The following is a 24254-nucleotide window of genomic DNA, read 5'->3' as shown; positions in this document are numbered from 1 at the left end:
TCTATATTTTGCTTGAGTTTATGTTTTAAATGTGAATAAAAACATTCAAACTCAATTTTTGCTCCTTCATTTTAAGTGAAACAGTTAGATAATGTTATATTTTATAGTTTACATTTTGTTGTTTGAGAGACATTTAAATAATAGAGCTGCACATCATCCTGTTGCCTCTAGAGGGAAATCCTAACTCACAGTTTAGGAGAAAACACTTCCACCTTGTTTACACCACCTACCAAACCCTAAATCTCAAGTCTTTGTTTTGCATTTTATTATCTTCAGGTTTTTAAATGTGAAGATTTTTAAGCTGTACATTGAGCATGTGAAGCCCTCCGGTCCCAGTCTCCCTCCTCAGGAGCTTACTGGCTTCACAGAAAATCCCTCTATCAAGACCAGGCTGAAGCCTCACTGCAGGATTACAGCTTGAGGAAGATTTAGAGACTCAAACAAGTTGCACACTTCCTCACTGAGAGCACTCTGCAGGCGGCAAAAGTGAATAAAAGGAGGAACCTTTGGACGAAGCACCGGATCCTGACTGAATGATCTGCTCATGTGGGTAGACTGATGGAAACTGGAGGACCTGCTGCCACGGTGCGACTAAAGCTTTCTGTTGGAGGCAGGAGGAAGGTATGTCCATGTTTTGCGAATGGGACATGTGAGCCGGAACCAAATGTATAGTTCAGAGATGAACCACAGGCCTTCAGCGATGGCTCCGCCGTCTCTGGGCCAGAGCCCGCCGCCATCCTCCCGGACGACCCCGAAGAAGACTACTTTCCAGGCTCTGGGATCATCCGGGATGTTCTCCCCGTCACGGGCCAAACGGGAAGCCAAGCGGACCTCCACCCCTGTCAACTCGCCCACCCACTCCATCATGAGCTCGCCCAAACTTTGGCAGAAAGCGTCCATCTCCAGACTGGCTGAGGAGTTCTTCTGGATCGGCGGCAGTGTGGTTGCACAACCCAAATGGAGGCTGGGTCAAATAGGTAAGCCTCCACTAACCTTTTGGGAACAATTCATCCTCCAGATATATTCTGGATATGTGCTTTTAGGTGACCTTTAAGGGTTGTCAGTTGCACAAACAACAGAGAGGGAAGCGGAGAAGCAGATAATGAGCATATGGACTGCAGACAATCCCTTAGGATTAGCCTGAATGATGTCCCAGGTTGCGTCACATGTATCTTCAGATTACAAACAAAGGTTACCTGCTCACGGTGCACAAAAACAATGACCTGACCATCACCTGAACTCACCACGAGAAAATGCTGCTGCAAAAATGTTGCATGTTGCAGAGACGTAGAGAGAGAAAAAGGCAAGAGTATTAATTTATAACCCAGTTTTTGTCCAAGAGAGGTGGGTAGACTGTGTGAGATTATCAACCATTTTGCATAATTAGCTTAGCTACAGACTGTTTGCCTCCTCTTCACTAGCATTTAATGAATTAAGGAAAAAAATTACCAACATATTCATATATTTAACTTGTCCCCTGTGCCTTTTACCACTTAACAGATGAGTTAAGTGGTAACTAACAGATGAGTAGTAACTTAACTCATCTGTTAAGTTACCACGGGTCAGGAGAGGACGTCCTGACCTGCCCTCTCCTAAGTGAAATTAAAGCTGCAGTATGTCACTTTTATAAAAAAAAAATTTTCACATATTTTTTTTAAACTGTCATTATGTTGGGACAGTGTGGTATGAGAGGTAATCTGTGAAAAACTCTATTTCCTCTGCGTTCTTCCAGTGCTAGAAACAACCAGTCAGTGGCAGGAGAGTTTTAGTGCTGTTAATCACAATCTCATGTGGTGCTGCTCATCCTTCCATGCTGCAGATCTTCTATCAGTCTGTTGTTGAGAGCGTCATCTGTTGCGGCAGCAGCATCAGAGCCAGGGACCTAAAATCACTCAACACCCTGATAAAGAAGGTTGGTTTTGTTCTGGGGACGACTGTGGAACCTCTGGAGATGATCATGTAGAGAAGGATTAGGAACAATACTGACACCCTTGTCCCCTAGTGGGGTCGGGAGGGGTGCTGGTGCCTATCTCCAGCTAACGTTCTGGGCGAGAGGTGGGGCTCACCCTGGGCAGGTTGCCAGTCTGTTGCAGACTGCCAGTCAGTCTGCAACAGACTGGCAACACAGAGACAGACAGGACACACAACCATGCGCACACACACACACACACACACACACACACACACACACACACACACACACACACACACACACACACACACCTAGGGACAATTTAGAGAAACCAATTGACAATTTAGAGAAACCAATTGACAATTTAGAGAAACCAATTAACCTAACAGTTATGTTTTTGGACTGTGGGAGGACGCTGGAGTACCCGGAGAGAGCCCACCATGCACAGGGAGAACATACAAACTCCATGCAGAAAGACCCGGGCCAGGAATTGAACCCAGAGCCTTCTTGCTGCAAGGCAACAGCTCTACCAACTGCACCACTATGTACCCCCCCACCCCCTTTTTGAAATTGAATTAATTAAATTAAATGTAATTAAATTTAAAGCTAAGCGCTCAATGTTTGGCTAGATGTTCCAAACAAATAAGTCCACAAACAAAATATAGAAAAATGAAAAACTTGAAAATACCCCCACAGTAAATAAGATCCCACCGAAAGAACAAGAAATACAAACCTAACAAACCTGAAAACATAAACAAAAGTGGTTCCCATATATTTTCGTTTTCTTCAAGAGAAGATTCAGTTTCTGTCTCAGTCACGACAATCCCTGTGGTTTCTGAGGAAACGTTCTCTTGGACAGCGCTCACTTCGTGGGTCCAGTCTTCTAGTCCCGCAGAGCTCCCCCAGCCGGGGAAGCTTGCTTCCCAGTCTGGGAAGGCTCCCGAAGAACTCCCCCAGCCGGGGAAGTTTCAAATAGATATGAATCAAAGATATCATACTTGGACACAGTACTCTTGTCTTGAGAGCTACTTGTCTCTGAATCTTTACCAGGAAATAAACCGTCACACACCTTCTTCATTCCAGTAGTTACCAAATATCCTACGCCAAAACTTGGGGGGAAAACTCGCTAACTACTATCCCTGCCATATTAAAAATTCTTGTAAGAGTGTTGAAGAACTGCTTGGATGTTTTGAAATACAAGCATTCATAACCTCAGAAGTTCTTTGATCTATTTATGTCACAGATGAGGTCATAGCTACAATGAGGTCTCTGTAGTTCTGAGGCAATGTCTTGCTTCTGCTTGTTGCTATGGAAGCGATCAGATAAGTTATGCATAACCCAAACTATTAACCCTTTGCAACAGCGTCACTAAATCATTCTAGGCAGGAGTGAGGGACGGGAGTATTGAACAGAGCGACGAATAGTTTTTCAAAGTTGTTATATATATATATATATATATATATATATATATATATATATATATATATAAAAGATCCCACCATTGTATATATTACCAATATATTCTTTGTACCTTTTACCACACTGTCAGGCAGCAGCAGCAGCAGCTCTAACCCACATCCCTCCTGACCCGTCCTCTCCTGAGTGAAATTAAAGCTGCAGTATGTCACTTTTATATATTTTTTTTCCACATATTTGTTAAAACTGTCATTATGTTGTGACAGTGTGGTATGAGAGGTAATCTGTGAAAAATCTTTTTCCTCTGCTTTCTCCCAGTGCAAGAAGCAACCAGTCAGTGTCAGGAGAGTTTTAGTGCTGTCAATCACAATTTCATGTGATGCTGCTCATCCATCCTCCCCCTTGTTTAGTGCTGTTCTGCAGCTAGCTCAGCACAGAGCTGTGCAGATTCAAACTGTGAACGTTCAGTTTAGTTAGCATAGCAGCAGATAAACGGTTTCTTGTAATAATAAGTTGTTTCTCCACCATTAGCACATTTAACAGTGAGTGAATGAGGCTAATTGCCAGCGCTAAGACCCTCCTCCTGGTTCTGATTGGTTGTTTTGGTCAGAACGTTGCATTACTTTAACCAGTAATAGTAATTCAGGAAGGAGATGGAGAAGATTGATTGTTTTCACAGATTATCTGTCTCATATCATAACAAACTGCTATGACATCATGACAGATTTAACAAATATGGAGAAAATATATTTTTATTAAAGTTATGTACTGCAGCTTGAATAAAATGCAACTACATAGCATTTTTGAGAAGTCTGGATAGCTTTATGTGGAGTTGCATGTTGCTTTTGACTTGCTTGTGAGGAGAGACATTTCAGTATCTAAAACTAATAGGAAAAATTTAAGCAACCTACTTGCTTAAATTGTTAAATTTATGAGCAGTAAATATTGTGCTAATTATCAGTATTGAACCAAAGAAAGCAAGGCAGATGCAGGCCTTTAAAATTGTGACGCTTTTTATGTGTCAAATAGACTCAAAAAATTGCAACAGCAGCTGCGCAGGGGGGCCCAAACAAATTTCTTGTCAGGGGGCCCACAGTTCCTGGCAGCGCCCCTGCATCTACAATACATATGTATGCTGTATAAATTTATGTGATAGGTTTACTTGAATCAGCAGATTGTTTTAGGAAAATATTTAGAGAAATGATCATCAAAAATGACATATTTGGTGTTAAAGGGTTAAATCTAGTCAGACAATATAAACTTTAATCTGCTTATGTTGTTATTTTATCAATAATATAAGCAGCTTCCTAAAAGCATTCGACACAGACAATGCTTGGATTATTTACTAAATGCATTTAATGGATATAAACACAAAATTATGTAATAATGTAAATAAAACAAATTACACCAAGTATCAGTTTTAACAGAGGTGGGTTTTTACACTTTTTGCAGTCATATTTGAACACAACACTTCAATCTAGCTTTAATTTTGTCATTATTCTGTCAGTGCATCACATTTATTTTCCATGCTTTTCTCTCTGAGGGACAGAAAATGACCCTTTTTACCATCTTTGCCCGTGCAGTGGAGCGATGCATGTGCACCATGCAGACCGGCACCCAGATGACCAAACTGAAGGGGAAGAAGAAAGGGCTGGTCCGATTCTTCTTCCTGGACGAGCACAAGTCCTGCATCCGGTGGCGGCCTTCCAAAAAGCACGACAAGGCCAAAAGTGAGAGTTCAAAGTCATTTTTATTTCACCAAAACACCAAACAAAGCTGAACTAGAAATGCTGTTGACTGTGAAACAAAGGCTTCAGAAAAATGAAAATATAATGTAAATGTTTGGAGAAGTGGAAAGTCAGGTTGTTCCAAAAAGACGAGTTTAGTCCCTTTTTTCTCTGAAATTAACAAAAATGTTAATCATTGTTGACTTTTTATACATGCATGATGACACAAAGACAAATTTGGATGTTATCAGCAAATTAAGAAAACATATATTTTTAGCTGTGATAAAATCTGCTAAACGTGACGAAACTTTTCAAATAAACCTGTTCCATTGTAATGATCTGTAACTCAGACTGAGGTGAAAACACAAAATTAACCCGAAGTGCAGAGCCAGGATTATGAAGGAGCGGCTTCAGGAACAGTGACCAGATTTAAATCCAAAAGAACAGACTGTATCTGGAAAGGCCTGAAAATGCCTGTCTGCTAATACCGACCTATGCAGCTCTGCGGAGCAGGAGAGGATCTGCAATGTCAGAAAATACCAAAATAGATTCATCAAGCCTGCAGAGATGTAACCTCAAACTCCTGAAGCTGCTGTGGCAAAGGCGTTTCAACAAAATACCAAACCAAGGCTGTGAAGATTTGGGTAGCTGATACACTTGAAGGCATATGTAAGCTAAGCGGCTGCTTAGGTCCCCCACACCACCAGAGGGCCCCCAAGAGCACCAAGCTAGCATGATAATATATGTACTTAAAATAACATTGAATAATACAAACTAAATGCTATTACACATGGAAAAATGATTTATATATTATTTTATAGTTGTTACACAAATAATAACTTGAATTTTCCTGCTGTTGACTGCCACCACTATTGGGGAAATATAAGCTATCAAATTTGTTAACTTGTTTAATTTAAATTTGTTTATCAGCTGATGTAACTTTCAAATAGTTAAAAAAATGGCAGGCTTAAATTCAGCTCTGCATTTCAGAATTCAGATATTATTTTTTTAGTTTGCTACTAACGCCGATTTGAAGCATTTCCAGCGTTTGACGCGTCAGGGGATCCAACGCGTCCAATAAATAGGCCTGCAACAGAAAACAAAGGCTAGTGTGCCCCCAATGTTGCATACTTTGTATATATGGACACAAAATGTCTTAAAACGTATTTTCATTTTTCGTTATGAAAACTGTCCCCAAACTGATTTTAGAATAAGACTGAATTATAAACAAAAATGTGAAAAAAGTCAAGGGACGTGAGTTCTTTCAGATTTCTCTGTTCCTCTGTTTTCTGCTGACTTTGTGAAATTGGTCTGAAAACCTGAATGCTTTTTTTCTGCTCCAGTATCCATCGATTCCATCCATGAGGTCTGTGAAGGGAAGAAATCTGAGATCTTCCGGCGTTACGCAGAAAACCGTTTCGACCCAAACTGTTGCTTCAGTATTTATTACGGGGATCGAGTCAAGTCCCTGGACCTGGTCTCCAACAATGCAGAGGAGGTGCGCACCTGGATCCAGGGGCTCAAGTACCTGATGGCCGGGATCAGCGATGAAGACAGTCTGGCCCGCAGACAGCGCACCCGGGATCAATATCCTTTATCCACTCCTTCATGCCAACAGTGCAGTGATTAACAGCTTAGATCCTGTTGTGTTTTCTGATTGAGCCTTAACTGCGTTGCACATGGCTGCAGCAGACCTTCTCTGAGGCTGACAAAAATGGAGACGGTACCTTGAGCATTGGGGAAGTTCACCAGCTGCTCCACAAGCTTAATGTCAATCTACCCAAGCAGAAAGTCAAGGACATGTTTCAAGTGAGAACATTTACACCGCTTTCTTAATACATAGAAACACAGCTAGAGATGTTTATTTACGCTCATATTTAAAAATAATATTTGAAAATTTGATTGTTCTGCAGCAGCCAGATGTTAAAAACTATGAGCTAGCATGTAGGCTAACGGTGGTGGCTTGCAAAAGTAGTCATATCTTTCCGCTTTGTGCCGTGTTCAAACTTCCATTTGTTCTTTCTTTTTTTGCTGGATTTTATGTCACAGATCAACACAAAGTTTGTAGAACGTAATTGTGAAGCAGAATAAAAAAGATGGATTGTTTTTGACACTTCACACAGATTTAGCTTGCTAATATTTGCTAGCAAAAAGCGATCTGAATGATCGTTCTTGCTAACAAAATAACTATCTGTTGTTAGCAAAACATTGTAAACCCAACTTCAGATCCTTATTTATCTTATTTCCTATAGTTTGGAAGATTTGAGTTTATAGTATGTATAATAAAATAACTGACATCGAATTAATGATTTAGCCGAAATTAGCCATTAGTTTAGCGGTTCTCAACGTGGGCGGTACCGCCCCCCGGGGGGCGTTCAGGGGACGGCATGGGGCGCTGGCGGAATTTTTTACAAAAGGGGGGCGCTGGGATTCCTTTGGGGGGCGTTTGGTCGAAGGTAAACTTTACACATTAAATGCACAACAATACCAGTTTAGACTTTGAGCAACTTGGTAAAACTGTATTGTATAACATTAAATCATGCTTGGCTGCTACTGTATCGATGGCAGCTCTTGTTCTCCTCAGTGTTGGTTAGCTTTTGGCTCAGCTCCGCTCCTGCTACTAGTAGCTTCACCGCATCAGTTCAGCGTTACACCGGCTGATGACGGTGCTGTGATTCACTTTGTCTGGTATTTTTGTACAGATGTTTCGACAGTTCTGTGATCATGTCAAAGCAGCAACTTATATTAAAAAGTGTTTTATTTCCGTTTGAAAGCTGCCCGCTTCCATGGAAGGACAACAGAAAATCGCTCTTATAAACATGTAATTACTAAAATCACGATACCCTGACTTTGCATCCCTCTGAAAAATGAACCCATTTAAATAAAGAAATCCCTCCATGGTGATACCACGATAGAGAGCGTTCATTTTATAGCATTAACACCGGAGCTGTAAGTGGTCCGGTATGAAACGGGGGTGATAGAACAACGGTACCACAGCACTTTTAAATTTCAATAATCAGAATACCGAAAAATGTTTGAGTTGTTTTAAAAGGTTTATGTCAGTCTGCCATTTTCCCATCGATACGCTTCCCAAACGCTGCGCACCTTTGGGGGTTAAAAAAAAAAACGACGCACACATTGCGCAAAACTCTGAAACAGGAGAAGCGGGACATAAAACGGAGCGACGAACTAGATGTGAATTATGGCATAAAAACAGAGAATCCAACGCTGAACAGGGAAAAATCAACACATGATGTGAAACACATGACGATTAGGCGGCGCAGCAGGTGATGAGTGAAGATTACTGATGGTGAGCGTGCCATGTGGGTGAAATTTTATGGATGATACTCTGATGTCCCATTCTCCTGAAGGCAGCACAGAGCTGCACCACCAGAAACTGACAAACACTGAAGAGAAGAAGAGCTATGATTAATGTAGTTACAGTTCTATCCATGTTTTAATGTTGCAGAGCTCAGTCTTTTTGCAAATAGTTCAAAGTTTAAACTGGCATTGCTGTACATCTTTTATCTGATCATCTTGTGGAATATTTAACAACTAGAAAATGGCACAGAACAAGAATATTTTTTCCACTCTGATTGGCTGCTGTTAGGCCTACCAATTTTAACTTGAATGTTCATTGCATTTTTCGTAGACACCTGTGAAAATAATTTCTGTTCCCATGGCTTTTTTGTTCTCTGGGAAATTATTTTTGATGATAAATACAGAAACAAGCATAAAAATCAAAACATCTACAGTAGTGATAGTAACTTTAATAATAAAATAATAGTCAGTGCAAAGTAGCCTTCAAATTCTTTGGTGGGGGGCGGTGAGGACCTGGATAAAGGCTAGGGGGGCGCTGGCCCAAAAAAGGTTGAGAAACACTGCATTAGTTAAAAGTGAATAGGACTAAACACCAGCAGTGCTAACATGCTAATCTTTAGGGTCTTTTCCCCCCTGTATTTTTAAATGAATATTTTCTGTTAAGAGCAATTTTTCCAAGCATTTCACAGTAATAAACTCTATAGATAAGCTGTCTACCCTGAAAAAAGAAGTCTACTGTTTAATGTTTTATCGTGTTACAGCCACAAATTTCCATGAATTTTGTTTGGCTGCACAAACCAGTACAAAGTATTAGAATAAAAAGGCTGAATGGTTTTTCAAATATTTTTCAGAAATAAAAATGATAACTGTGTTTGTTATTGGCTCCCCTGGGCCAGTACTGAGTAAAATTATTTTTTGATGTAGTTACTGCAAGCTTAAAATTTCTCTCAAATATCTTTAACATCAGGAGATTAAACTTTTTACTTTTTCGTTTTTGGAAAATAGCCCAAGTTTGGCTAGATTGAATAAATAGCATAAATGAAAACATATTTTCAAATCTCAATTGGATTCTGGTTTGGACTTTGATTAGGCTAGTCTGATAAATTAATGTCTTTTGATTTAAACCTTGGTATGGTGGCTCCTTGTATATGTTTTTATTCACCTCTAACGAGCTTCCCTCCAGGACTGACTTTGTTCACATCTCTGTCCATCAGCATGATGCTGCTACCATGCGAAAGTTGTCTTCAGGGTGATCAGCCGATTTCAGTTCAGTCAGATGTTGGCAAAATACTTGTGGGAAATGATGAGGAAAACCGAGGCCAGAGTTCAGAGAACATCAGCAGAAATCAGAAACCTATCAAGAGATTTTCTCTGTGATCTGGCCATCGGTTCAATTGAAGCAGCAGAAAGATTAAATGAAGCAACGCAGAAAAAAAAAATCTATTTAGCTACTTGGCAGAAGACGACCAGGGACTGCTGCAGGAAAGCCATATGGCCGCCACAGATGGCCTGAACTGCTCTGTGTTATTGCGTTAGTTCAGCAGCTAACTGGATTCCTCCTGACGACAATAACTGTGTATGAGAGATATCCTATTCTGCTGATTTATTCCCTTTGTAATAAAACTCTCCTTTTGCAGGAAGCAGACACAGATGAGATCCAGGGCTCTCTGGGCTTCGATGAATTTTGCTCTTTCTACAAGATGATTTCCACACGCAGAGACCTTTACCTGATCATGATCTCCTACAGCAACCAGAAAGAAGTTCTGGATCTGCACGACCTCGCACGGTTTCTGGAAAACGAACAAAAGGTAAAAAATAAATAAATAAATAAACTGAGATGTTCTGGGAAAAAAAAGTTTTATAAATTATTGTTTATACTTCAAATTCTGTTGTAGGGTCCATACGCTGATCAAGATTTTTGTGTCATTGTGTGAGCTACTTCACTGTTTCCAAATGTATATTTTTTTAGTTTACTATTTACTGTACATTGTCTCCTGTTTATATTATATTTATATAATTAATAATATTTTTATTTTTATTACACATTAATTTTGTCCATCTGAAGCTCATTGTTCAGTCAACTAGGACTCGCTTTAAAAATAATTAAAATTTCCTCATAGAAATATAAAATTGGAAAATTAAAGCAGAAATTGTATGAAATATTAAGCTTTTAATTTGAATGAATCTCACAATTTCATCAATTGTGCTAATAAGATACGAATGTAAAAACTTACATTTGCATGTTTGTTTTCAAATTTTTACTTTAAAATCTGAAAGTGTATGTCTTTATTTGAAATATTAATGTTCATTTATTGCTCTTTTTATTATCTGTTATATGTAAATATTATCTACATTTTTGCAATTAATAATCACATTAATTGCAAAAAAAATTATATTATTTGCAATTATTAATTTGCAAAAAAATATTTTATTTAGCTCATTTCAAAAAGTTAGAGGTGACAATAATGGAAGCACATAACTTTTGTAAAACAATAATTTGATTGCATGGATTGTTTCTTCTTTCCTGAATAAATGTACTCAAGTCAAAGATGTGAGATTATATTAAGTTATTTCAATACTTTAATGCATTTTTACATTTACTGCTGCTGAACTTTAGAATACAACATTATTTTAAGTGATCAGAAGATGTGAACACATTATGTTTTGTTCTGTCTAGATGCGCGGCCTGAGCAGAGAGCATTTATTCGACATTGTGGCCAAGTTTGAGCCGTGTCCTGAGAACCTCCAGCATATGGTGTTGGGTATTGACGGTGGGTACATGTGGCTCATCAGGCAAACAATGACAGAGACATGAACATGCCACCAGTGTGCAAATGCACGTTATGATGCCCCATCCTTCCTCCTGCAGGTTTCACCAACTACATGCGAAGTCCTGCAGGCGACATCTTCAACCCCGAGCACAATCAGGTGAACCAGGACATGACGCAGCCTCTCACTAATTACTTTATTGCCACGTCGCACAACACCTACCTGACTGGAGACCAGCTGCTGTCCCAGTCCAGGGTGGAAATGTACGCCTATGTTCTGCAGGCAGGCTGCCGCTGTGTGGAGGGTGAGAGGCTGCAAAAGCCACTGCAAGTGTTTGTTTTGCATGACGTTGCAGAAACATCAGCACCTCTTTGTTATTTTTTCCTGTCTTCCAGTGGACTGCTGGGACGGACCGGATGGTGAACCCATCATTCATCACGGCTACACTTTGACATCCAAAATCCTCTTCAAAGACGTTGTTGAAACAATTAACAAATATGCCTTCACTAAGTCACCGTAAGCTCTGCTGCAACTTTGTAACTTTTATGAAAGTATATATTTTTCACACATTTGTTGAAACTGTCACTATGTCACGACAGTTTGATAAGAGACAGATAATCTGTGAAAAAATGTAGCTCCTCTGCTTTCTCCCAGTGCTACCTAGAAACAACCAATCAGAGGCAGGAGGCGGCCCTTAGTGCTGTCAATCACCCTCGCCTCCCCTACTTGCTCTCTGCTACACTGCAGCTACTAGAGCTTGTTGTGGATGCTAAGGCTAGTTAGCATAGCCACCAATGACAGCAGATAGACGGTTTTCCTGTCATGACAAATTGTTTTTCTGCTGTTAGCACTCTTAGCAATCAGTCAATTGCTTCACATTTCAGCAACAATGCATTTCAGAGTGCTTTACTTCAGGACAACACAAAGTCATAGAACACGCAAACAACTGAAGCATTACATTCTGTCAAGTGCTGTTGTTACATGTCAGATATATTGATGTTATTTACGATGTTTCAAAAGCAGGTGGGCTTTTAGTCGAGATTTAACCCTTTTTCCTGTGGATTTTTATGTTATAAATGCACTGAAACCACTGAAGTGGACACTAGTGCGTCATACAATACACTGCCAACTACTGGCCATCCACTGCAAAGTGCAAGAACATTTTTGTTAAATCCAATATGGCAGACAGACTAATGCTGCTGATGTTTTGTCCAAATAACAACTTTTTATTTGGAGAAAATTACAACTGATCAACTAGAAAAAAATCCTAGAAAAAATTTTGTTTTTACAAAATAAATCCCACCTTTTTATACTTTTAAGAAAATAAAAAACACTTTGGAAAAAAAATCCTGACATAAAGGATCATAGTTAATTCATGAAAGGGCTAAAGGTACTCAGTGTTTCAGCTGTTACGCAGTTTTCTGGTAGTTTGTTCCAGATTTGTGGTGCATAGGAGCTGGATGCTGATTATCCATGTTTGGTTCTGGGGATGCAGAGCAGAACCAGAACCAGGAGCGAGAACAACCAGCACTGGTTGTTTTTGGTCAGGGAGGCGGATGAGGAGATCGATCTTTTCATAGATTATCTGTCTTCTACTGCCACAAAATAGTGACTGTTTTTAACAAATATGTGAAACACATGTTCTTTATAAAAGATATATGCTGCAGTTCTAATATATTAGTTCTGTTCGTTTTGAATCCTCAGTTTGTCATGATGACTCTCCTCCAGGTACCCCGTTATCCTCTCCATAGAGAACCACTGCACTGTGCCACAGCAGAAAAAAATGGCCGAATACCTGAGAGAGGTGCTGCAGGACAAACTGGACCTGACCAACGTCAGCGCGCAGGAATGCAAGAAGCTGCCTTCACCTGAGATTCTGAAAGGGAAGATTTTAATCAAGGTACAAATCTGTTTATTTCACTGTTCAAATTAAGTGATAAAGTGTGAAAAAAAGAGAATATATTCCTGTTTTTCAGGGAAAGAAACTGCCAGCAAACCTTGACCCTGATGCAGAGGAGGGAGACGTATCTGATGAAGACACAGGGAACGAGGAGGAGGAAGATGATGATGATGATGATAGTGACAACGACTTACAGGCAAATTAAGAAATAAATAAATGGATGAATGGACGGATGGATGGATGTGTTAACAAATAGCATTGAACCTTTTCAGCCTGGGAACGGTGCAGAATCAGCTAATCAGCCCAAAAAGAAGAGACGGTTTGGCAGATCAATCATAAGAAGCTTCAAAAGGAAGGTGCCAGTTCATTTCTCCAGATTCTCTAATCCACAACCTTTGACATTAAAAAAACATATTTGAAAAAGCTTCATTTATCTTTCATGTTTTCAGAGAAAAAAGAAAATACGTGTAAAGAGCAAGGCTATGTCTGACGGTGAATCAGACCACAGCAGCAGCCGAGACAGAACCCAGATTGTTTACCATCCTAAGTAAGGTCCCTGAACTGGACGCATCAGCCTTAAAAGATGTTTTATATCTACAGTTACATTTGTGTTTCTGCAATATTTCTTCAGAAAAAGGAAAACCATGAGACTCTCCAGAGCTTTGTCTGACCTGGTCAAGTACACTAAATCTGTCCGAGTGCATGAAATAGAAACGCAAGGTAAAAACCAAAGAAGCTTTATGTAGCAGCACTTAGCGAAAATCATCACATCTGTGTTTTATATCATGGCTTACTGGGGCCATTGTAGATAGAAACAAATTAGTACATTTAACCCCAAAAAACTCAGAAACTGGAATGTTGAGAATAATCTCAGAAATGTTCTAGAAAAAACTTGGAAATGTCCAAGTTTGAAAAGTCGAAAATGTTCAAGAAAGTCAAAAATTTTCAGATTAACTTCAGAAATTTTCGAGAAAATTTAGGAAATTTCTGAGTTTCAAAATTCAAAAATTCCCTTTAAAATATCCCCCTTAAATTTTACACCAGCAAATTTTCGACTTTTCAAAAATATCCATGTTTTTTCCCTAGCAAATGTTATTATTCTAACATTTTTGAGTGTTTTTGGCACAACTATGCTATCTTATGTAGACAATGACCCTAATACGCAGGCTGTTCTCATGGATTTCTGTTTCGCAGGATTTCTGAGCAGCTGGCAGGTGTCATCTCTTAACGAGACTGTAATGAACCAGATTTTACAGCTGAAACCAGGCGAGCTGGTGCGTTTCAACCAGCGCCAGCTTATCAGAGTCTATCCGTCGAACTTCAGAGTGGACTCGAGCAACTTTAACCCGCAGCCATATTGGAATACTGGATGCCATATGGGTAATCGATGTAGACCGTTACGTAGTGAAAACTTACGTAATCAGTCATGACGGAGGCTCAAATGTCTCTGCTGAACACTTTTGATTCGGTTTTTACTGAACAAGAAACGGCAACGGGCATTTCGTATACTAGCAACAGAAAATAACGGAAGACAAAACCATATCCGGTTAAGCGCTCTTCAAAATAATACACTTCCTTTTTTCAAAATAAATCATGATTGGCGCTTTGCTTTTTTGTTTTTATGTACAATAATTTTAAATTCAGTCAATAATCAAACAATAATAATACATTGAATAATTATAATTATTGAATTATAAATTATTAATTTATAATTTAATAATAATAATAATTTAATTTCTCCTTGAGGTTAATAAAGTATTTTTGAATTGAATAATAATAATGTAAATTATACTTACCATATAACCAGAGTTGGATAGTTACATGTACTCAGTTTTATTTATTTATTTCAGTAACATTAAAAAAAAAAAAATTGTCATGCTGTACTGCCTGATTTTGTTATTTTGTAATTATGTTAATTATACACATTATTTTCATTTTGATCTTTAAAATACCAACATTTCCACTTAAATTTATTTTTATATCATACATGTGATGATGTAATTTTTAAATATTAAATGACTGATAATTTGATCAGTTACTCAGTAGCCTTTCTACCAAGTACTTTTTTACTTGAGTAAATTCTTTGGATGGCTACTTTTTACTTTTACTTGAATGAAAATCTGTTGAATTTGTGGTACTCTAACTTGAGTACAGTTTTTGAGTACTCTACCTCTCTACTCTGCATATAACAGTAAATAAGCCACAGTGCATGTCCTTAAAGGCTGTGTGATATTACCAGAAGGTCTCCATGTTTATTTTGCATGTTTTTATTTAATTCTAGTTGCAATGAATTACCAAACAGAAGGCAGAATGCTTGAACTGAACCGAGCCAAGTTTTCAAGCAATGGAAACTGTGGATATATTCTGAAGCCTAAGTGCATGTGTAAAGGTATGGATGTGTATAAATAGAAAAATAAATGTGATTATGCAAAAGAGTGGCTAAATGCTTCTGGTTTTTCTCAGCGGCCTTTAACCCGATGACAGAGGATCCATTGTCAGGACACAGAAAAACTCAGCTGGTGCTAAAGATCATCAGCGGGCAGCAACTTCCCAAACCTAAAGACTCAATGTTTGGAGACAGAGGAGAAGTAAGACCCACAACAACCATTCTGAGTTTATTTAGATTATTAACAAATATTACCTCTGATTTGACCTTTTTTTCAGATAATCGATCCCTTTGTTGAAGTCGAGATCATCGGTCTGCCTGTCGATTGCTCCAAGCAGCAAACCAGAGTGGTTGATGACAACGGTGAGTGCAGAAACTCCCTGTCTAAGTCGCTTTATGTCCATTTCTCACATTTATTGAAAGGTTTTGTCATGTAGGCTTCAATCCGATGTGGGAGGAGACCCTGGTTTTCAGCATCCTGATGCCTCAGATCGCCCTGGTGAGGTTCCAGGTCTGGGATCATGATCCTATTGGACGGGATTTCATTGGCCAGAGGACTGTGGCTTTCACCAGCATGATGCCAGGTAGGCTGTCGGCTCAAATCTCCACAGTTGGACTGGAGTTTAAATCTGGGGATTAAGACGTGACCTTGAAGGAAGGTCAGTGTCTTTCTGGTTGATGTTCAGCATCATAATCCAGCTGAAAAACCCAGTGACAAAAACCTGCTTTAGTTATTTCTGTATTTATTGTATTTCAAATATGTCTTTACAATGCTCTATGACATATTTGTATTGAATTAGCATCACTGGTCCTCCACTCTGTGGGCATGAGGTGCTTTTCCAGGTGTTCATGTTTCACTTTTAGATCAGTTTGGGTTTGTTTTTTCTTTTTTGCTGAAAGTCTCAGTCTGGAGAAATGCACCAGCCATCAAAAGTAACTTTAAACATCAGTAATAATCTACATGAGTGTACTGATGATTTGGTGCCTGAATATGTAAAAATATTTATTTAGTACATTTTTTCTCCTTTTTGTTCTTGTAATTTATTTCACTGCACTTTCTGATAGTTTTCTTGTTCTTGTTGCTATGGTAAAAGTTTAACGTGAGAAGTATTTTATCTTTTATTCTGATTAACAAAAAACAGATGCCAAACATCCAGAAAGTATTCATAGCACTTCTCTTTTTCTATTTTTACACACAATACTCCATAATGACAAAGAAAACGTTTCTTAGCTTATTTTTAAAAATTACATTTTCATAAATATTTTTATGCATATCTTAGTATTTTAATCAGAAATCCTAGCCTCAGGTCAATATTGGTACACTTGCTTTTAGGAGTTTTCTACTATTTTCTACCATAGATATATGAAAAAATGAAGGTTTTCTGCTATATTTGCTTTGAATTTCAACAAAGATTGACTCTATTTTGTTTTTAGACATTTGTCTTGTCATTATGTTGGAATCTATGAATCTTTTTCCAAAGTCTTTTGTTTTAAATCCTGAAAATAGAAATAAAATATCTTATAATTTCCTAGAAGAGATATTTATCTAAAATTATAAGTTTTATTTTCTCCAAAAAGTCATGCGGCTCCTGACCTGAGAGCAGAAATGGCTCATTAGATTGTAAATGTTGCCCAAATGTTGCCATAAGTAAATGCCCCCACAGCATAATGCTGCTAACACCATGCTTCGCAGTAGAGATGGTGGCATATAATGTTTTATTTCAGTTTCAAACATGAAAACTTTGTTTGTTCTGATTTGTTAACCTCAAGGATTCTTCTCTGTAAAACTGATGAATACTTCCTGGATGCAGCGTTTTACCTCACACACCTCATAAACCGTTTGTTAGCAAGTAGATCTTTATCTTTGGGGTTTGTCTGGACTTTTATCCACTAGTAAAGTCTATTGTCCAATAGTTCCCCACACTTCATTTGCTAGAAGGTGATTGATTATATGAGTCTCAAAATTTCCTGTGTGATTTTCCACAAACAGTCTCACTTCCCCAAGGCTCCACAAAAATACATTTCTAATAAAATCTAGATGTAAAAGAGCAAATATAATAATCAGACTTGGATTGTAAAATGTTTCTGAAGGACAAAGATCATAACCAGTTTGATTGTGTTTGCAGGTTATCGGCACGTCTACCTGGAGGGCATGGCAGAGTCGTCCATTTTTGTTCATGTTGGCATTAATGACATGACAGGAAAGGTACGCTACTCAAAAGGGAACCTGTTATGTAAAATTCGCTTTTTGCACATTTTTCATTTGTGTATTAACTGCTTCTATAAATAGCCCAAGTGTCTAAAAAAATCAATCAGCTGTTCTTGACAATAAGTTCATGATTTAAATTCATGATTTTGTCATGAACTTATTGTCATGACAATAAGTCTGGATGTCTGGAAAATGAGCTGTTTCAAAATCTTCCAATTGTTGGAAGATTTCCTAGCGCCGTTTCCTAGCAACCCTGCATTTATGTTGACTGTGCAGAAGGCTCTACTTCTGCTTTTCAAAGATGTACGGTTGCATAGTTGTTCATCTGTTTGCATAAATTTTCATCTGTGAGTGTAAGCATTGAGTTGGGGAATGTGCCAGCAGCAACTTATTTGGATTTAATGATAAGAAAAACTCACGAAAATAGTTAGAAATGACCAGATTAAAATCTCTAAGAATAATCGTGTGCATAAATGTTTTGAATAAACCATGGATTAATCCTAACCTGTTCAAGGAAGCACAAAGGTCACCTTTAAAATAAACCTTTGTATTATTTACGATCTTCAAGTCCTGATTAGAACTTTCTTTGTGAAACAGATCAAGCCTGCTCATGCCATGCACGCAGCTCGAAAACACATCCAGAAAGCAGCTCAGAAGCACATGAGGGGCCATCAAAGACACCCTTCTGTTGACGTCTCCGTCCAGTCCTCCGAAGATGGACGTGCTCTGTTTTTCAACCGGGATCTGGACACCATGTCTCAGGACAGCAGAAATGGAGAAATGTCTCCGGTTGTTAAAGGCCCAGCGGCTAAAGCTGCCTTCCACCGGGGGATGATGAGCGAACCTGTGAGGCGAGCGCACCGGGTGAAGATCCACGAGCCTCCAGAGACACGGCGAGGCTTCTTCAGCCGGATGTCCTCCACCGACTCTCACAACAGCAGCGGAGCCGCGCCCTGCGTGAAGGAGGAAAGCTTTGACCTGGACACCCCGTCGCAGGTCTCTCTGGCGGAGAGTCTTGGTCCTGATGGCCAACCTCAAGCTGATCGAAGGGACTCTGAGAATGAATCTGTGCTGCAAAGCTGCGCTGAGCAGTACGCAGTGAGGAGGTTTGAACCGGAGCACCCTGAGCTGCCAGAGGAGCAGGAACCAGAGGAGAACAGTGAGGTTTTCATTGAACCTGAACGCCATCCAGAACCTCAGCCTTACTCCGCCCCAGAGTCTCACACTCTGCCACCTCCTGAAGCCAAACTCTCTAAACTCATCCCTCCATCATCCCCCGCCAGGGTCAGGCGCACCTTAGAGGCGCCAGCGTCCAATCGGCCGTCAGCCCCGATACGAACCAAACCCCGCTCACACAGCTGCCCCAGAAAACAGACCTGTTCCCCCCTGACGCCGGCTGCGACCCGGAAGCCCGCCTTCCTCTGGCAGCAAGAGCAGAGCCAGGTGAGACGCATTCCCAACGGCCTCTGCCTGTCCGGCAGCTCATCCAGCAACAGCGGGGGCAGCACCGACAGCCTGGAGTTTCTGCCCAGCCGCCCGGCGCCGACCGGGTCAGAACAGCGAGAGGGGACGCTGCAGAGGGAGATGAAGGCGCTGTTCGACCAGAGGATGAAGGAGATTCGCTGTAAATCGCCGCTCTTCTTTGACGGTCAGTCATTCATAAGAAGATATCAACACTGAAAGCTGCAGTGTAGAAACACCAGCAGTGATACAAGGGTAAAGTTTTCACTCCTGATTCTGGCTTTTCACTTTTTCCTGATCAGATCACGACTCAGACTGAAGAAAACACGGACATCAACGTTCACGACAAGAAAGAACAAATGGAGGAAAGAAGAAAAGCAGGAGCCTGAGCAAAAATACAAACTTTATTTTTCTAGTGTAGCTGGACTGTTTGTAGTCCTGAACGTTTTATTGTGAGACATTGTGAAAAGAAAATGCTGAAATCAAATGATGCTGCTGCCAACTGTACAGAAATGCTTGCAAACTGTTGAGTTAGTAGTCAAGCTTTATATGTAAGTTTTATTTTCAGATTTTAAATGTTAACTTGGATTAAAAGTTATTTTTTTGTAAAAACCAACATTGACTTTTTATTATTGTTCTTATTTACATTTAGAAGCCATTAGTAAAAAACATTGTGAGTTTTAGGGGTTAAATTACAGCTGGGCAAAATGGTTTAAAAATGAAATCTCAGATTCTTTTAAATACCAAATCAAATTTATCATTTTTTGTTTAAAAAGAAATTACAAATGACAGAAAATATTTTTACAAACTGGCTTTTACTTCAACCAGCTTTTCTTTGAGTTGACCTGAATTTCAAGTTGAAATAAACAAAAGATGTAAAAACAAGATGGCAGTTTTTAACATCACTCTGAACAAGGAAAACCAATGAATGTGTTGGAGAAAACAAATACTGATTTCCCAAGAATTAAAATACTTAATTTAGCAATAGAAATGATTTTATCGCCCAGCTGTAGGTTAAAGGTTTTTGTTTTGAATAAAAGTTTAGTATCAAATTTAAAAACCTATAAAGTTACGTCTGATTTCATTTAAAAGGAGCAAACTTTTCAGACTAGAGAACGTTTGAGTCTTTTATGGTTTTTCTTTGTCTGCGTTCTCCTGGGGTTTGTCTGCACTGCTGTTCTTCAGGCGCAGACTGAGCTCCTCGGTTAGCACGGCGCAGCACGACTTCTGCAGAGATCAGAGTGAGGAGCAGCAAAACAAATCATTTCAATGATAACTAACATCCAAACAATCCTCAGATAATCAGATCCTTCAATCATCTGAGTTGTTTGTGATTTCATTTAGTTCCAATAGTTCAGCTCTTGAAGAAATTGTAATTTTACAACTCTGCACATCTGAAACTATAGCTGCAATTTCATTTACCATAAAAGCGGGCAAATTGAAATTACACAAATTGGATGGATGGAAACACAGCAATTTAGAAAACAAAACGTTTTTGATAAAATAAAATACAAAGTTGCACTGGGATGGGGTAGTTTTCAAAATACACATTTTGTAAAACTGCAATGGAAATACTACACATTTATTTTCTCATTTAATGTAAACATCAAAATTATGTTTTTTTCAACATTTTCAGAATACAGGTTTGCAGATAATTTGTAACGGAAACGCAGCTAGTGACGCCTGACTCGTACCTGCAGTTCGGCTGCCTTTCTGCGACTCTTGAAGGTGAGCTCCAGAACAGCCAGGAGGGTCCCCAGCCCGAGGCCCAGAGCAAGCACCAGGAACATGCCCTTCAGGCTGTGCGGCTGCACGGCTGCAGGTTTGGCCTTGTCTGCTATGCAGCTGCTGGCCCACCACTTGCTCCGCAGATAGGCCAGCTCCCCCGCCTCGCTAAGCTGGAGGATCGCCACACTGAGGTTCTTTATGATCGGGGAACCTTGATTAAAGGCAACACTTTATGTCAAGATATCAATTCATGCTTTTATTTTGTTTTGCTATTTTTATGTACAAAAAATTACATTTATAAGGCATCAGAAAATATATTATTATGAATTGGAGTTGAGAATAGGGTTAGAATTCATTTCTTTCAACCCCGATTCCAATCCTTACAAATCCAACTTTAACTCCAACAGTAATTCCAACTTTAATGTTAACCCCAATTCTAACTTTAATGTTAGAAACTTTTGTTTTAACCCTGATTCTAACCCCAATTTAAACCGGGTTCACCCTGACAGGTCGCCAGTTTGTGATAGGGCAACACAGAGACAGACAGGACAAACAACTATGCACACACACACACAATTTAGAGAGACCAATTAACCTGACAGTCATGTTTTTGGGCTGTGCTGTGGGAGGAAACTGGAGAACCCAGAGAACATGCAAACTCCATGCAGAAAGAATTGAACCAAGTACCTTCTTGCTGCAAGGCAAAAGCTCTACCAACTGAGCCACTGTGCAGCCCTCATTCCAAACCCCATTTAAACCCCAGTGCCAACCCTCCTTCCTGTTAAAGCTGGCTCCCTAGTTAGCTTTCACGTTTCAGCTCATTTTAGCTTATAAACTGTTGGAACTTTACAGTGTAGCTTTGTAAGCATTGCTCTACACACATCTCTATTACTCTGGATGAGATTTTTGCATTGACTGAAAAGCTTCACTCCTCTTCTACAGTTTTAGCATTTTACAGGCTTTCGCTTTATTCTTCTATTACTGACTATTTCTTAAATTTCTACAAGTTGACTTCAAATTCTTCTGCAATTTTTACTAATATATTCAACTTGCAGCATACACACTGGAATTTTGCAAGAAATGCATGTTTTCTATTCTAAGAATGATTTTGTGCAAAAAAAGTGATAAGCATTTTCTGTATGTCCCATAGATCTATCCTAGCCTGTTCAAGGAAGCATAGTAGGTCACCTTTAATGTTTTATATTTGATTAACATTTGGTAAATCAAAATGAATGATATTTTAAGAGGAGGATCCTTACCGAGTGGGGCAGCGATGCTGTATCCTCTCATGCCGATGACCTCATGCACTCTCACCAGCTCACAATGACGCGCTACAGCCAAGTCCAGAGAAACAGACTCTCCAATGAAGGCAAAGCTTCCCTCCTTTGCTCGTTTGACCCCCTCGTCCATAGACGACACGAAGCTCTGCGTTCTCTCCATGTGTTCGTAGATTCTGCGGTATACTGGGTTGTTTGAATTCTAGGTGAAGGAAAGAAACAGACACATTTCCAGTGAGTCCAAACAGGGCAGACCAGCCACACCAGGCCACACTCACCTTGAAGAAAGCAAGAGTGGAGGAACCGGCCAGGCATCCGTACTCAATCGTGTCCTGACTGGCCAAGTCCTCGAACCCTTTCACAGTCAGGTGACTGGACTCTGAGGCTTTGGAGGAGCTGAGGTTGGAGAAATAACAAGCCAAGAGAACAACAGAAAACAGCCACCAGCTGCTGCAGATCACGCGTCCTGGAAGGGCTTTAGGGTGAGGACCAGCACCTGAGATGCACCGGAGTAAATAAATATTGCTTCAGTATGGCTGTTCTGCAAAAACACAAAATCTTACCAAGTATTCTTGGTCCAGTTTTACAGTGCAAATATCTTAGTACACTTAAAATTAGACTCAAGCTAATATACAAGTAACCTTTCAGCAAATATTCTTAGTAAATATTTATTAACAGTCATTGTATCAAGCTAATATGTAACAATATACTTGATTTTAAAAAATGTAATAAAAAGCTATTAGTGATCGTTAACCAATTAATAAGTCTTGTTTTTGCTTCACCTTGCAGAGTCAGAGCTCCAGCTGCGTACCACAGGCTGTAGAGGAAACTGAACCTGTTTCTCTCACTCTGAGCCTCACTCCACTCACCTGGGCTCACTCTGTATTTACCATAAGAAAAAAAAATCACTTATCAAAATAGCACCTACATTGTTACCTCTGGCAATGGAAAAAGTTTGCAACAAAGTCCACAAACAAAAATTCAGATATCAGCGACAGCATAAACTAGTAATGCCAGGTAATATAAACCGGTGTTGCCAACCTGGTAGCTATGAAGATGCTAGCAGCAGTAGCCATGTAGGCGATGAGAATGCCGACCCAGGTTTCTGGCGCGAAGGGCGACAGGAAGTCGAAGAAACCCGCTCCCTCTGAGATGTCCTTCCTCAGCAGGATGCTGATCCCAGTCTGCATGAAGGGTTTGGTCATGCCCACCACTTTCTCCCGCGCTGCAGTCAGAGTCAGCGGCGCAATCGCAAGATCTGCCTCCTGTGAAATGAAAACATCGATGAATGTCTTTTCCTTTTTGAAGTGTTTTGACTGGTTTAATGACTGCTGCGGTGCTCACCCCTCTCACCACCTCTCCAATCATCCCGTTCCAGTTCCCGCTCTCGTCCTGCCGGCCGTAGGCGCCATCTTTCACCAGCTTCACTTTGTACTTGAGTCCAACTTTCTTGGCCACTTCAGAGAGCAGATCCATGCAGAAGCCTTCCAGCTGACCTCCTTTGGACATTGTATATGGATCTTGCTAGTAATGCATAGAGACACAACTTCAGTTGTCCTGCACTGTTTGTTTAATGATCAGACTGATGGAAATAAAAGATGAAGACCAACTACCTTAATGGTTGTGATTCTCAGCTCAGATTGCGCTGATTTGAAAGAGAAAATATGGAATAAATTAGACAGTGTAGTATATTTTAGGTTAGTAGTTGCAAAGATTGTGATAAAACAACAACACAGTGCCACAATCTAATTGCCTCTGGTTTGGGATTAGATTCAGAGGTTTCATTAAACATGAACTGCACTGCAAAAACACAAAATCTTATCAAGTATTTTTGGTCTAGTTTCTAGTAAAAATACCTCTGTACTCTTGAAGTAAGGCAAAACTAACTTGCAAGTAACTTTTCAGCAAAATCTGGAAGGTTGTTCTAAATCAATAATTGTTTAATATTAAGATTGTTTCACTTATAACAAAACATTTTTTCCATGTCATAAGTGAAAGAATCTGCCAATGGAACTAATACTTTAATAATCAATTTTAAATAAGTATAGACTTAAAACAAGCTCCCATATCTTGCTGAAAAGTTACTTATAAGTTATTTTTGTCTTACTTTAGGTGTACTCAGATATTTAAAATAGAAACTAGACTAAG

The 24254-nt window shown here is 39.5% G+C and overlaps 2 protein-coding genes across 3 annotated transcripts; one reads left to right on the top strand and one right to left on the bottom strand.

Moving 5' to 3' along the window:
- Nucleotides 1-515: 515 nt before the first annotated feature.
- On the top strand, nt 516-19537 carry plch2b (phospholipase C, eta 2b). 2 transcript variants are annotated; one of them, XM_014998739.2, is made up of 20 exons: nt 516-977; nt 4912-5058; nt 6399-6642; nt 6735-6864; nt 10014-10184; nt 11054-11147; nt 11246-11449; nt 11541-11661; nt 12874-13045; nt 13122-13241; nt 13318-13401; nt 13495-13592; nt 13677-13765; nt 14240-14425; nt 15327-15434; nt 15509-15633; nt 15710-15794; nt 15869-16015; nt 17558-17637; nt 18238-19392. In XM_014998739.2, exons 1-20 carry the CDS (start codon nt 641-643, stop codon nt 19318-19320), a joined length of 3825 nt encoding a protein of 1274 aa, XP_014854225.2. In that variant the 5' UTR covers nt 516-640; the 3' UTR covers nt 19321-19392. The 2 variants fall into 2 exon arrangements, with proteins under 2 accessions (XP_014854225.2, XP_087861820.1); XM_088005694.1 differs by lacking the exons at nt 516-977; nt 4912-5058 and adding an exon at nt 19404-19537 and having other exon boundaries at nt 6625-6864; nt 18238-19288.
- On the bottom strand, nt 19486-23625 carry grik6 (glutamate receptor, ionotropic, kainate 6). Its single transcript, XM_014998783.2, has 7 exons — nt 23451-23625; nt 23148-23371; nt 22889-22986; nt 22385-22602; nt 22089-22308; nt 20796-21040; nt 19486-20328 (listed from the first exon to the last, which is right to left on the bottom strand). The coding sequence occupies exons 1-7, from the start codon at nt 23613-23615 to the stop codon at nt 20230-20232; spliced, it is 1269 nt and encodes a 422-aa protein (XP_014854269.2). The 5' UTR covers nt 23616-23625; the 3' UTR covers nt 19486-20229.
- Nucleotides 23626-24254: the final 629 nt, after the last annotated feature.

Source organism: Poecilia mexicana, unplaced genomic scaffold, assembly GCF_051168715.1.
Source record: "Poecilia mexicana isolate PSO_F unplaced genomic scaffold, ASM5116871v1 scaffold_5, whole genome shotgun sequence".
Classification (NCBI taxonomy): Eukaryota; Metazoa; Chordata; class Actinopteri; order Cyprinodontiformes; family Poeciliidae; genus Poecilia; species Poecilia mexicana.
This window is presented reverse-complemented; position numbering and strand designations above follow the sequence as displayed.